Below are 12,311 nucleotides of genomic sequence, written 5' to 3'. Positions count from 1 at the left end.
GCTGTGAGCTGCAGAGTGTATCCTTTTTGCATCAGATAGTCCCTATTATAAAAATTCATCAAAATGACACAAACAAGGCTGGGGATGGTGGGGCAGCACTTTCAGAGGGGTTCTATCCCCTCAGGTGCCAGTGGGGCCCCACAAATTGGACTCTGATTCCTATCTGTAATTTCACATATGGCTCTTAAGCCTTTTCTTTAGAGAGAAGCATGGTTTCAGCACAAAAGCCTGTGAATTTTTTCTTCCAAGAGCCAGAGGTATCGTTCAATGGTGAAGCACTTGCCTAGCTGATCACAGGCCCTGGGTTTAATTTCCACCACTGCAAACAAGTAAATAAAATGAATGAATAAAAGCATCCTGTGTCCTCAGGGCTAGCTCAGGTTGTCTTCAGAATCACCAGCCTCTCAAGAAGAAATCTGGCTCCAAATAAGAGACAGGTAAAGGCAGGCAGTGGAAGATAGGTTTCCTTAGTCTTTTCAGTTTCTAGTGAAGAATTCCTTTTATCAATCAAGAGCTGAAGATGCTCATTACTTAGAGAAACTCCAGGTTATGCTGTAAGGTCAAGTTCTGCAGGAATCTTTACAATCAAGTAGAAATAGTAGCAAAGTCTAATAACCAGAAGCTAGCTCCCTCCCTCCCTCCCCCTTTTTTTTATAACTGTGATATTTGAGGCATAAAAAAAGAAAATGGAAAAGAACACAGATCACTCTATTTTAATAATTTAAGTAGCAGAAATCATAATGGTTTGTATACTACACTATACAAATAATATACTGTTAACTTTCCAAAAAAAAAATCAACTTGTAGGATTTTCTGTAACAGTTATTCCGTGTGGCTAACGTCTTGATCCTTTAGCCACGGTGACGTCACATGGACTACAAACTATGAGGTTCCAAATCTTCCGGTTGTGCCTGTGTCTGCTGCCACGGAGGGAGGAGCCTCTCGGAGACCTGGCGTGGCCCCTTCCATCTCCGGTGCCAGGACCCACGGGCTCTGTAGGTGGGCATGTTCCCACGTGTGCGGCGTCTGTGCTTTGCTTTCCACCAGCCTACTCTCCTTTATGAGAACTTGCGCTTCTTCATGGCTTCTGCCTTGACTGCCAGGCTCTTGGCACAGATGGTTAGGACCACAATGAGAACACCCACTACGAATGTCACCAGGGGCCAGAGGAAGCAGTGCAGGAGGACGATCTCATCATGCGTGCGATGTAGGAGGACATCGTCTGGTCTGCAAGGCCGTGGGGAACAGGAGAGAAAGCAATCAATCACCTTTGCAAGACATGAGAATCTTTTGTCTTTTACAAAAAAGTAACCCTACTGGCTTTCCAGCTCAAAGGGAATAATAATTATCTTTGAAAGTGAAGGCCTCACTACTGCATTTTGTGCTTTAAACCTATTTCAAAAAGCTTCGAGGTCCTGCATCAAGTAACTGGTGCAAATTTCACCTCACTGATAATTGACATGTTGCAAAACGTCAAAAGGATAGCAATCACTTATGTTCTATTCCCCCCATTCTGGGTTGCTTAACAGTGCACTTTCTTATTTAGCTTCTAATAGCCCCCTGGATTATATAGCAAAGGGCTGGAATTTAAGAAGTACTCATGGATGGGGACATTCTCCAATAAAACTAAAGTAGATGTCTGTGCTTCAGTGGGAACCAACTGATCTGAATTTTTATAGAGTCCCTAAAAGATACTGTTTGAATTAGCCAGCCCAACAGATGGAACAGTCCTGAGATCAACCGTTTTTATTAACAGGCAGGCAATGATGAAACTGGATAAATGCTTCTGTCCTTCTGGGTAGGGATTAGCCATCATTTGACCCAGTAACCTCTTTCCTGATAGCAATCAACTTCTATCTTATCAGTGGGGGCTCTACTGTTCAATTCCTAATTTGATTTCATGGATAGGAAATGAAGATGAGAAACATTCCACAACTCATGGTTTCTTATCCTGCACTAGAGAGAGAGAGGTTCTGAGTTTTCACACAAGAGGTGTCCATTGTACAAGATACTTCCATTTCCTTCACAGGAAAGTTTGTTCTGTTATATTAGAGTAGCTCAGTTTTCTCCAGGAAAAACAGAAAACAATGCACAACACTTCTCCAATTCTTCTCTAGCACATCAAGGATTTCAGGGCATAAGGGCTGTGTTATTATCTGAGATGTGCTTTCCTGAGAAATGTTCATTAGTCATGGCTCTCACAATTCTTCTATTTAACAGAAGACTGACAAGGGCCATTGGTATTTTTCTTTACCCTATAGTGACCATGTGACACCATGTCGAATGGACAGAAACAGTTGTGGAGACTAGCTTTGATGCTATTTAACCTTTGCACATTTTTCCTTTAATGCATCACCGCAAATTTTACACATAAAATCAGATTTTTAAATTGATATTTTCTTCTACAGTATTTCAATTAAATTTTAGATTAAACTATTGCAGAGTCATATTAACAATTTGGCTTGCAGATACTACCCCAATTTCTAAACTCTTACAGTACCACATTATCTTCAAGACTTAGGCTCCCACTAATTTAGGTAGACATATCCATGTATATATTTTTTTCATTAGATGCTGGGCATCTATGCTGGGCATACTTCATGGGCCTTGTCCATGTCCAGGCAAGAACTCTCCGTGAAGCACATTCCAAATACACAATATACGTATCCTTTTCTTTGGTAAGGCCTAGCAGTCAGGGTTATGGTTTTGTCACTACTTATCATTCAACATATAATTGTTGCTAAATAAATTGCTTTCTACTGGTGAAGAGTCTGCCTTTGTTGTACCTTTATTACCTACTTTTTAAAAGAATTTTATAGCCAAGGTTTGAAAAAGTAGAAGCCAAGGTTCAAAAATACAGGCTAGGGACTGGGTGGTAGAGTGCTTTCCCTAGGTTTGATCTGCAGCAGAGAGGTGTGTGTGGGAAAAGGGTGTGATTGATTGATTGAGAAGGAAGATAGAGAGAGAATAAAAGATAGTCAAGCTGGGTGCCAGTGGCTCATGCCTGTAATCCTAACTGCTGAGGAGGCTGAAATCTGAAGGTCACAGTTCAAAGCCAGCCCGGGCAGGATAGTCTGTGAGACTGATCTCCAATTAACCACCAGAAAACCAGAAGTGGTGCTGTGGCTCAAGTGGTAGAGTGCTAGCCTTGAGCTGAAGATCTTAGGGACAGTGCCCAGGCCCAGAGTTCAAGCCCCATGACGGACACACACACACACACACACACACACACACACACACACACACACACACACACACACACACACACACACACACACACACACACACACACACACACACACACACACACACACACACACACACACACACACACACACACACCACAGTCAAAACACCAGGGCACAGAACCATCAGAGCTCTATTTTAGAGACTGAAATCAGCATCCTCAGCACTGTTATGATTCTTTTTCCAACTATATATACCCAGAGCTCTCAAGACACCTCTACTCAAGTATCAGAGAAGGTCAAGTCTGTCTCATAGAATAATAGATCAATCCGTTCTATCCTCTTCCTGTTCTTTCCTCCTTTACTTTTCCCTTTCCTTTCGCCTCTCAATTTCTCTCATTCTAATTCTTGAGGATAACCTATTGCTACAAAGATAAGTTCTATATTCTTCAGTGTATGTGTTAAGGCACATAACAATGTAAAACTGTATACTTAAATATGATTAACATGCTAAAAACAAAGAATAAAAAGAAAACATAAGAAAAAAGGAAGGAGTCTGACATCAGCCCCTTATGACTGTAATCCTAGCTACTCAGGAGGCTGAGATCTGAAGATGGTGGTTTGAAGCCAGCCTGGGCAGGAAAGTCCCCGTGAGATTCATAGCTCTAATTAACCACTCAAAAACTGGAAGTGGCACTGTGGTTCCAGTAGTAGAGTTCCAGCCTTGTGCACAAAGAGGCTCAGGGACAATACCTAGGCCCTGAGTTCAAGCCTCCACAACTGACAAAAAGAAAGAGAGAGAGGGAAGAGGAGGGAGAGGGAAGGAAGGAAGGAAGGAAGGAACAAAGGAAGGAAGGAAGGAAGGAAGGAAGGAAGGAAGGAAGGAAGGAAGGAAGGAAGGGAGGAAGGAAGGGAGGGAGGGAGGAAGGGAGGGAGGGAGGAAGGGAGGGAGGAAAAAGGAAGGGAAAGGGTTGAGAACTTGGTAATACTAGTTTACTAAATTCCTAAGTAATCTCCATAAGTAATGTATATTAAAATAAATTTTAGCTGGGCGCTGGTGGCTCATGCTTGTAATCCTAGCTACTCAGGAGACTGAGATCTGAGGATTGCAGTTCAAAGCCAGCCCAGGCAGGAAAGATCCTGAGACTCCTATCTCCAATAAACTACCAGAAGCGCTCGCCTTGAGCTGAAGAGCTGAGGGACAGCGCCCAGGCCCAGAGATCAAGCCCCATGACTGACAAAAAATAAAAATAAAAATAAATAAACTTTATAGTAAAATGCATCACTGTAAATTTTTTGTATTCTTTCTCCAGTTATTTCTGATGTTGAGTTTTCTCCTTCCTTTCTGCCTCCTTCCCTTCTTTCTTTTCTTTCTGTGCACGTACCAGGGCTAGAACTCAGAGCCTCATACTCATGTGGCTTTTTTTGCTGGTGCTCTACCATTTGAACCATGCATCCAGTCCGGCAATTTTACTGGCTAATTGGAGACACAGTCTCAAGAACTTTTCTTCCTGTACTGGCTTCAAACTGTGATTCTTAGATATCAGCCTCCTGAGTAGCTAGGATTACAGACATAAGCCATAGGTCTCAGCAGATGTTGGATTCTTTACCATAATATTATAGCATTGAGCCAGAAAAGCAGCCTAGATGAAGGTGGTTGGAAACATTACACATCCTTTGTAAAAAATAGCTTGTAAAACAAAGAATAAAAGTAAACAAAAGAGGAAGATGAGAAAATGAGGAGGAGGAGGAGGAGGAGGAGGAGGAGGAGGAAGCATACAATAACTGGAAAGTGCTAAATGATACTTCTTGGAAGTTTTATTTCCTTGCCCTTGGGTAGCAATTTTTTTGAATATTTCAAATGCAAATCAGCATCTTTCATTTTGTGTGAGCCACAGTGAATGTGTAGTTATTTCAAAGGCCTTTTCTGAAATAGAAAAGTTAAATAAAAGCATAGATGTTTCCTTATATCTAACTTGAGTTGGCTCTTGTCTTATAAAGTTCCACATTGCCCCCCACAGACTACTTCAATAGGCAAATTTAACAATGCTTAAGTTCATCATTCAATTACATGATTTATTGAGATTACCTCTGAATTTCTTCTTGTACACTAAATTCCAACTGCGCTTGTAGTGCCTGAACTGAAAGTCCTCCTCTGCTGTCTTTACTCTCAGGCAGCTTTGAGATTGCTTAACTAACAATTCCACTCAGAAGTCAGGGTTCAAAGATTGCATGAGGGGAGTGAAGAAGAACATTTAAGAATGCAGATGAAAAGAGGAGAAGAAAGGCTAAGTACTCCATACTTAAGAACTCCAAAAAAATATAAAGTGGTTTCTTTTAGAGCAGGAGGAAGTCTAACAGAAAGCACCTACCCTTGGAGGGTAAGTGCACATATCAGAAAAAAAGAAGTAACCTTAGAAAAACTTGCCAGAGGGTTGGCCTTGTCCTGAGTTCAACTTTGAAGAACTATTCAAAGCATAATAGCCACGGGCTTTGTTGTTTTCTCAATCAACATTTATTGAGTATTGCCAGGTACTATCTGTCATAAAGCATTTTGTTTTACTTAATCCTTGAAATTACCCTGCAATTGAAATTTTTCTTTTAAATTTTATTTTCTCAAGAGAAGAAGTTGAGACAAAGGAAAATTAATATTTGCCTAAAATTGCATCATGAGAAAATGATTTAAATTGTATCTGCATGATTTTTTAATCTATATACTTTACCTTAACCTTAAGCCAGATTTCCTCAACTTCGGTTTACCTATGGAACTTGTTAAACTACAATTTTGTTGGTTTCAACAGTAGATTCACTATTAGAATCTGAGATTGTTGGGTCCACAAATCTGCCTTTTTGAGAAACTTGGAATTTTCTGTAAACTTAAGTTTAAAAAAAGTCATTGCATAAAGTTCTATTTTTTTTTTTTTAGGTCCAGTCGTGGGGCCTGAACCCCGGGCCTGGGCATTGTCCCTCAGCTCTTCAGCTCAAGGCTAGCACTCTACCACTTGAGCCACAGCGCCACTTCTGGCTTTTTTTTTTGCTTATGTGGTACTGAGGAATCGAACCCAGGGCCTCAGGCATGCAAAGCAAGCGCTCTACTACTGAGCCACCTTCCCAGCCCTATTGCATAAAGTTCTAACGGTTCAAAATAAAAAGTAGTATGAAGTATGAAGCCACTTAGTTGGCTCTTTATCAGGCTAATTCTAATGGACACCTATGTCCAGTTAATTTTCATGGCATCCATATGCTTTTATGCAAAATACACACTGCCTAAGTTAACCCAGGATGAGGTGAAAATCTTAGAGGGTAGGAGGTACAAGTATGGGAAAAGGGTTGATGACTATAAGGTAGAAATACAGACAACGATGCTAAATTTTCCCTTTATTCTAACTAAACATCCCATAGGCTAGAAACAGTATTAGCCAAATGAGAAAAAAAAAGGATTTGCTGAATGTCATCCTAAAAATAAAGACAATGATTTGGCATATATCACCCTAAATATATTCAGTTTGACCATGTCTCACCATATAGAAGTCCTTTCGTTCCACAGTATTTGTTCTGTTGGCTATCAGGGAGCGAAAAGTGTCATTCTTTTTTAAGTGGGATGGGAAAATTCTTACATTTATTCAGCTCATGTAAAAATTTTAATTTCATTATAATTGCACGGTGAACACTACATTAACCAAGAGTCAAGATGACCCACTTCAAAGTGTCTTCTCCATGAGATACTTTAAGAAACAGCCATCTTTCTACATTGATTTCTCACGTCTCTGAACAGAGAGAAATTTTCTTTTCATTTAGGCTGTTAGAAAGTTAAGATTTTGGCCCATCTCAGCAAGATGATGTGTTGTTTTTATGCCAACCACAGTCCTGTTGCCTTGTCTTTTTTTCTCACACTTTTATAATTTATCTTACTAAATCCTCTCAATCCTTTTCCTCTTCTCCTCTCCTCCCCTCTTTTCCTTCTCTCCCCTTCCCCTTCTTTCTCTGTCCTCTGCTCTTTGTTTTTCTTTAAGGCTCTGCACACACTCTACCACTGAGCAACACCCCTGTCCTGGTTCTTTTCATCTTTAAAAGGGGGGGACTCATTAACCCCCTTCTTACAACAGGCAGACACATATCTACCAAGTATCTACATATGCATAGTGCATATTATGCATATGTATATTTTTAAGCTATGGAAAATCTTGGGTTGTCAAGTATTACTCCTATATCCATGATAAATAACGTACTACATCATCAAGGAATTTGCACTCATGAATTTTGATGAAATCTTACTTAAAAGTCTAAAAACACTTCATCATCATTTCAACCAAAACAATTCTGCAGGGATAACTTCAGGCTCATATGCCAGGCCTCTCTCACAGTAACACAGCCTACACACACCAAGCCTGTGGGACTGGCATCCTCCATACTTTTGAACAGGGGCTATCTAGGCTAGTTTTAAGTCTTATTTGCTTTTGAAAAGAATCTGAAATAGATAAGAAGAACAATATATCAGAATACAATAAAATCCTTCATGTAAGTTAAGATAGGAAATGTGAATTAGGATAGGAAGAAAAAAAAAAACCCAAAGCAACCTCAAGCTAAGAAAAGCTATTGAGTTGACCTTAAGAGAAGCTAATCTCTGAGCCTCTGGCACCTACCGAGGGAGACAGGTGAGCTACCCAATTGTCTTGATGCAAGCTAAGAAAGGAAACGGAACAATCTGTCAGAACAAACTTGTTGCTAGGGTTAAACAGGAAAGAAATTATTTTGTGTGTACTTCTATATAAAATAATCTCCACAATGCATTTAAAAGGCCCCGAGTAGCAATTTTACAAAGCTGTCTCATGACAAAATCATTTGAGACATTTTGTTTTACAATATTGACTCTAAGGCTGCAGAGCTGCTGGGCCTGACTCAGGTCCAGCAGTTTTCCAGGCAATACTTACAGTTCCTCACATCTGGGAACAAATGGCTTAAACAATGCTTTTAAAATAACAAATGTATCAGTTTGGCTTTTGACAACAGCTGAAGAGCAAATGTTCCAGACTGAAACCCTGGTGCAATGCAATCACTCTGTGTTCTCTGTCAGGTTAGATTATTGACCGAGAGGTGACAAAATGAAATTTTATGATGAAAACCAAAGACCCTGGGGTGCATTCATGCCCAAGTTAACTCTATCTTCTTGGAACTGACTTTTAGACAGCCTCTCAAAGTTTTCTGTACAAGTTTCAAATGTATAAATAACTATTTAGATGAAATGCTGTTGGTAAAAGAGGTGACTGTGTCATATATATCTAGACAGAAATGATAACTAGTCTTAAAATATTTGATGATGTCAGCCTTCCATCAAAATAAAATGAAATAGCCAAGTGCCCATGGGTGAGCTCACGCCAGGAATTCTAGCTATTGGGGAGGCTGAGATCTGAGGACTGCAAAGCCAGCCCCGGGAAGGAAAAACCTGCAAAACTCTTATCTCTAATTAACCACCAGAGGTGGTGTTGTGGCTTAAGTGGTAAAGTGCTAGCCTTGAGCTGAAGAGCTCAGGGACAGCACCCAAGCCCAGAGTTCAAGCCCCAAGACCTATAAACAAACAAACAAACAAATGTAAAGTGAAGCAAAAACCTGACATCACTGGGCTCCACCTTTCGGCAGTACCATAACCTTCCAGTAATGCCATCATGGGGACCAAGCTGTAGCTGGATATTATTAAATGTCTTTATTTTTCAATAAGACTCCATGTTATGGACTTTCTAGAGGGAGGTGGAATTAAAACATACCTCATGAAAATACCGGATTTGATTAATGAGATATCAAAAGCTTTTCCCCTGAGAAAAATTGTTGCGGGTTAAGTGTAAGTGGTAGAGTGTGTTAGGGAAATACTGATCATTTGGAGAAAAATCCCTGACTCCCCTTCTTATCCTCTCCTCTTCCCTACAAATTACTGCCAAATCAGAACTTTAAATGGATAACATACACCATGAAGATGCTAGAAGAACAACTGCTTTTAAACAAATTACCTTGAGGTTTTTCTCATTCGTAAAGTAGAAAATAAAAGTCATATTCAGAAGCGTGACAGTATTTATGTAGAAAGTGTTTTTCTAGGGGTTGGGAAGGTAGCTCAGTGGTAGAGCACTTGCCTTGCATGCTCGAGGCCCTGGATTCCATTCCTCAGCACCACATAAGCAAAAAGAAAAAAGCCAGAAGTGGTGCTGTGGCTCAAGTGGTAGAGCGCTAGCCTTGAGCTGAAGAGCTGAGGGACAACGTCCAGGCCCAGAGTTCAGGCCCCACAACCGGACCCCCCCCCCCAAAAAAAAAGTTTTTCTAGAAGACTATTAGTGTTATAGGAGACCTCAAATTTAGTCTAGAGCCAAGTTCCCCAATCTTAGAGAATTGTATTGTTCAACCCACAGAACCTAACAACACTGAAACCAAATCTTTTACAACCTGCAACATTCCTGAAGCACAGAGTTGAAAGGAAGCTTGCAGATGTTTATCATACAACTCCAATAACAATACTATATTATTGTTTTATTATTATTATTATAATTGTTTACCATTGCTGCTGTAATAAATCTAGCAGCTTAAAAAAAACTTGTTTTCCCCTGTGATTCTAGAAGTCAGAGGTCTGAGATCTAGGCTAAGGTGAAGGCTCTCCTTGGCTTTTCCAGCTTCTAGAAGCTGCCTGAATTTCTTGGCTTATGGGTCCCCTTCCTGCCATCACTTGCTTTTGTCAATGTAACCCCTACAACTTTGATCTCATCCCCCTCTTACTTGAACTCGGTCATATGTAGGGCTCATCCAGATAATACAAGATTTCTCCATGTTAAAAATCTCTTTCTTAATCATATCTTCCAAGTTCCTTTTACCTTATAGGGTATTACCAGGTAACAAGATAACTTACATCCATGGTTATGGGAAGGGAGACATCTGTAGAGACCTCTTCATTTTAAACTCTCTTCCTCTATTATAGTAAATTCCTCATAAACACGTTTTCTGTCCCTTGCTGAAATTAGTCAAGGGACAGAAGTAAATCATCAAGAGAAATGCCTAAAAAAAAGAACATCTAAGGTATAATATTTTTTTCTATGACTTCAATCTCTGCTACAAAAGATATTTGCATTTTTACTGTTTTTTTTTTTTACAGAATTAGCCTTAAAAAATAACACAGGCATTTATATCCAAACAGAGCTGCCCAAAGATGGTCAAAACTATTAACATCTCTTCCTTCATCCACACATTTCTCTACAGATTGTTTTTGCCTAGTTAGAGCTCTACCACCTCCTCCTCCACCACTGTTCCTAGCCTCACGGTTAATGGATCTCTCTAATTTCAACACAATCCTCTCTAAATTGCCTCCCCTTTTGCCTTTAGGGTTATTTTTTAGTTAAATCTTGTTCCCCCCCCACACACAGGATGACCAGCATTCATCACCAAAGGCTGGTTATTGGTTGAGAAGGGTTCTTGCACATATGCCCTGAAGTAGGCTTGAATCACAATCCTCTTGCTCTCAGACTAGGATTACACGTGTGAGCCAATGGCAACCAGCTTCCTTTCAAATAATACTGAGTTGTAAAACTGAAGTAGAATTTCCACCCAGGGAAATCTCAGATTTCTTGATATTGCTGATTTCTGGCCTTTACACTTCTATTTAAAAAAAAAAACACAAATTCTCTATCCAACCCATTCTATTCTTTAATAACCCACATATAACAATGATATTTTTAATCTATACTGTATTAGAAGATAACAGTGAGCTAGAAATGGAGTAACTTAAGGGTGAGCCATTATGTTTCCAAAGAAAGTCTCTTAGACCCATATTACAGATGCCAAAATATCTTCAGAAAATAGGAGTGTTGATTTATGATGCTGATGCTCAAAATACTTATATTTTTAACTCCTTATTTAGAGGAATTCTTTTTGTGTGGGGGAGGGGTGTGCATGCATGTGTACACGCATGAGCACATGCAAGTGATAATACTGGGGCTTAAATTCAAAGCCCTTAAACTTTTTCCACTCAAGGCTGGTGCCACTTCTCTACTTGACTTGAGCCACGTCTCTACTTCTGGCTGTTCAGTGTTTAAGTGACAATGAAGAGTCTCACAGAGTTTCCTGCCCAGACTGGCTTTGAACGATCTACCCTCAATACTCAGCCTCCTGAGTGGCTAGAATTATACACATAAGCCTGGCCAAATTCATTCTTAAACTCCAAAAGCTGCATGATGTGATCTTGTAGATCTGAGAATTCAAGGTAGTCAAAGGGACTCTCAAAAACAGCCAGGGGCTACAAAGGGCTGTAACAACAGCATGTGTTAAACCAGGATATCTCATATGGCCCTTACTGACTAAGGCAAAAGAAAAAGGGCCCTTACTTTGTGAATTCGAATACTGGAAAAAAAAGCTCCCCTATTAAAAAAGAAAGAAGTAAAGAAAGAAAGAGAGAAAGAAAGAAAGAAAGAAAGAAAGAAAGAAAGAAAGAAAGAAAGAAAGGAAGGAAGGAAGGAAGGAAGGAAGGAAGGAAGGAAGGAAGGAAGGAAGGAAAGAAAGAAAGAAAAAGAAAGAAAGAAAGAAAGAAAGAAAGAAAGAAAGAAAGAAAGAAAGAAAGAAAGAAAGAAAGAAAGAAAGAAGAAAAAAAGGTGACCAGCACTGGAAGGATCAGTCAGTGAGGAAGTCCATATGTGTCTTTCTTTCCAAAAGTAGTGAGGCTCTCTTCTGAAATTAAACAAGATGGCCTAAAAGTAGGTGTCTTTATATATCCAACCAGCATCCACCTCCTAAGAGCCATGTTTTGGAACCTGCTTGTTGCAGGTAGAGGAAGGCAGAGGCTTACCAGCACAGTGACCGTGCACACACAGCAAAGATGCTTTTTGAAAGATCACTTTCACAGCCCTGCTTTGTGTCACTTCCCTGAGCTGAATCATGTTCTCAGTCTTCACTTCAGGCAAAGAGGACACAGAAAACGAGCAGGCGATATAATCACAGATCGCACACTTGCAATGTGGGTGTGAGAAACCGTTTCCAGGGAGAAAATGACAAACACATTGCTGCACCCAAAATATGCACACGAGCCGGGATTCCATTGGGTGCTTGGAAGGCTGGCAAAAGCTTCAGAATTTTGGTTCTCAAGGAAATGAGGTAGGTACG

At 40.1% G+C, this 12,311-nt stretch overlaps 1 protein-coding gene across 1 annotated transcript in view; it reads right to left on the bottom strand.

Moving 5' to 3' along the window:
* Positions 1-697: 697 nt before the first annotated feature.
* Kcnmb4 (potassium calcium-activated channel subfamily M regulatory beta subunit 4) overlaps positions 698-12,311 on the bottom strand; it is a 41,883-nt gene continuing 30,269 nt past the window's right edge. The window contains exon 3 of the mRNA XM_070036793.1: positions 698-1,227. Coding sequence (XP_069892894.1) covers positions 1,059-1,227 — 169 coding nt within the window. The 3' untranslated portion in view covers positions 698-1,058. The remainder of the gene's footprint in view (positions 1,228-12,311) is intronic.

Source organism: Dipodomys merriami, unplaced genomic scaffold (assembly GCF_024711535.1).
Source record: "Dipodomys merriami isolate MVZ:Mamm:240054 unplaced genomic scaffold, mDipMer1.0.p SCAF_10, whole genome shotgun sequence".
In the NCBI taxonomy this organism is placed as follows: domain Eukaryota; kingdom Metazoa; phylum Chordata; class Mammalia; order Rodentia; family Heteromyidae; genus Dipodomys; species Dipodomys merriami.
This window is presented reverse-complemented; position numbering and strand designations above follow the sequence as displayed.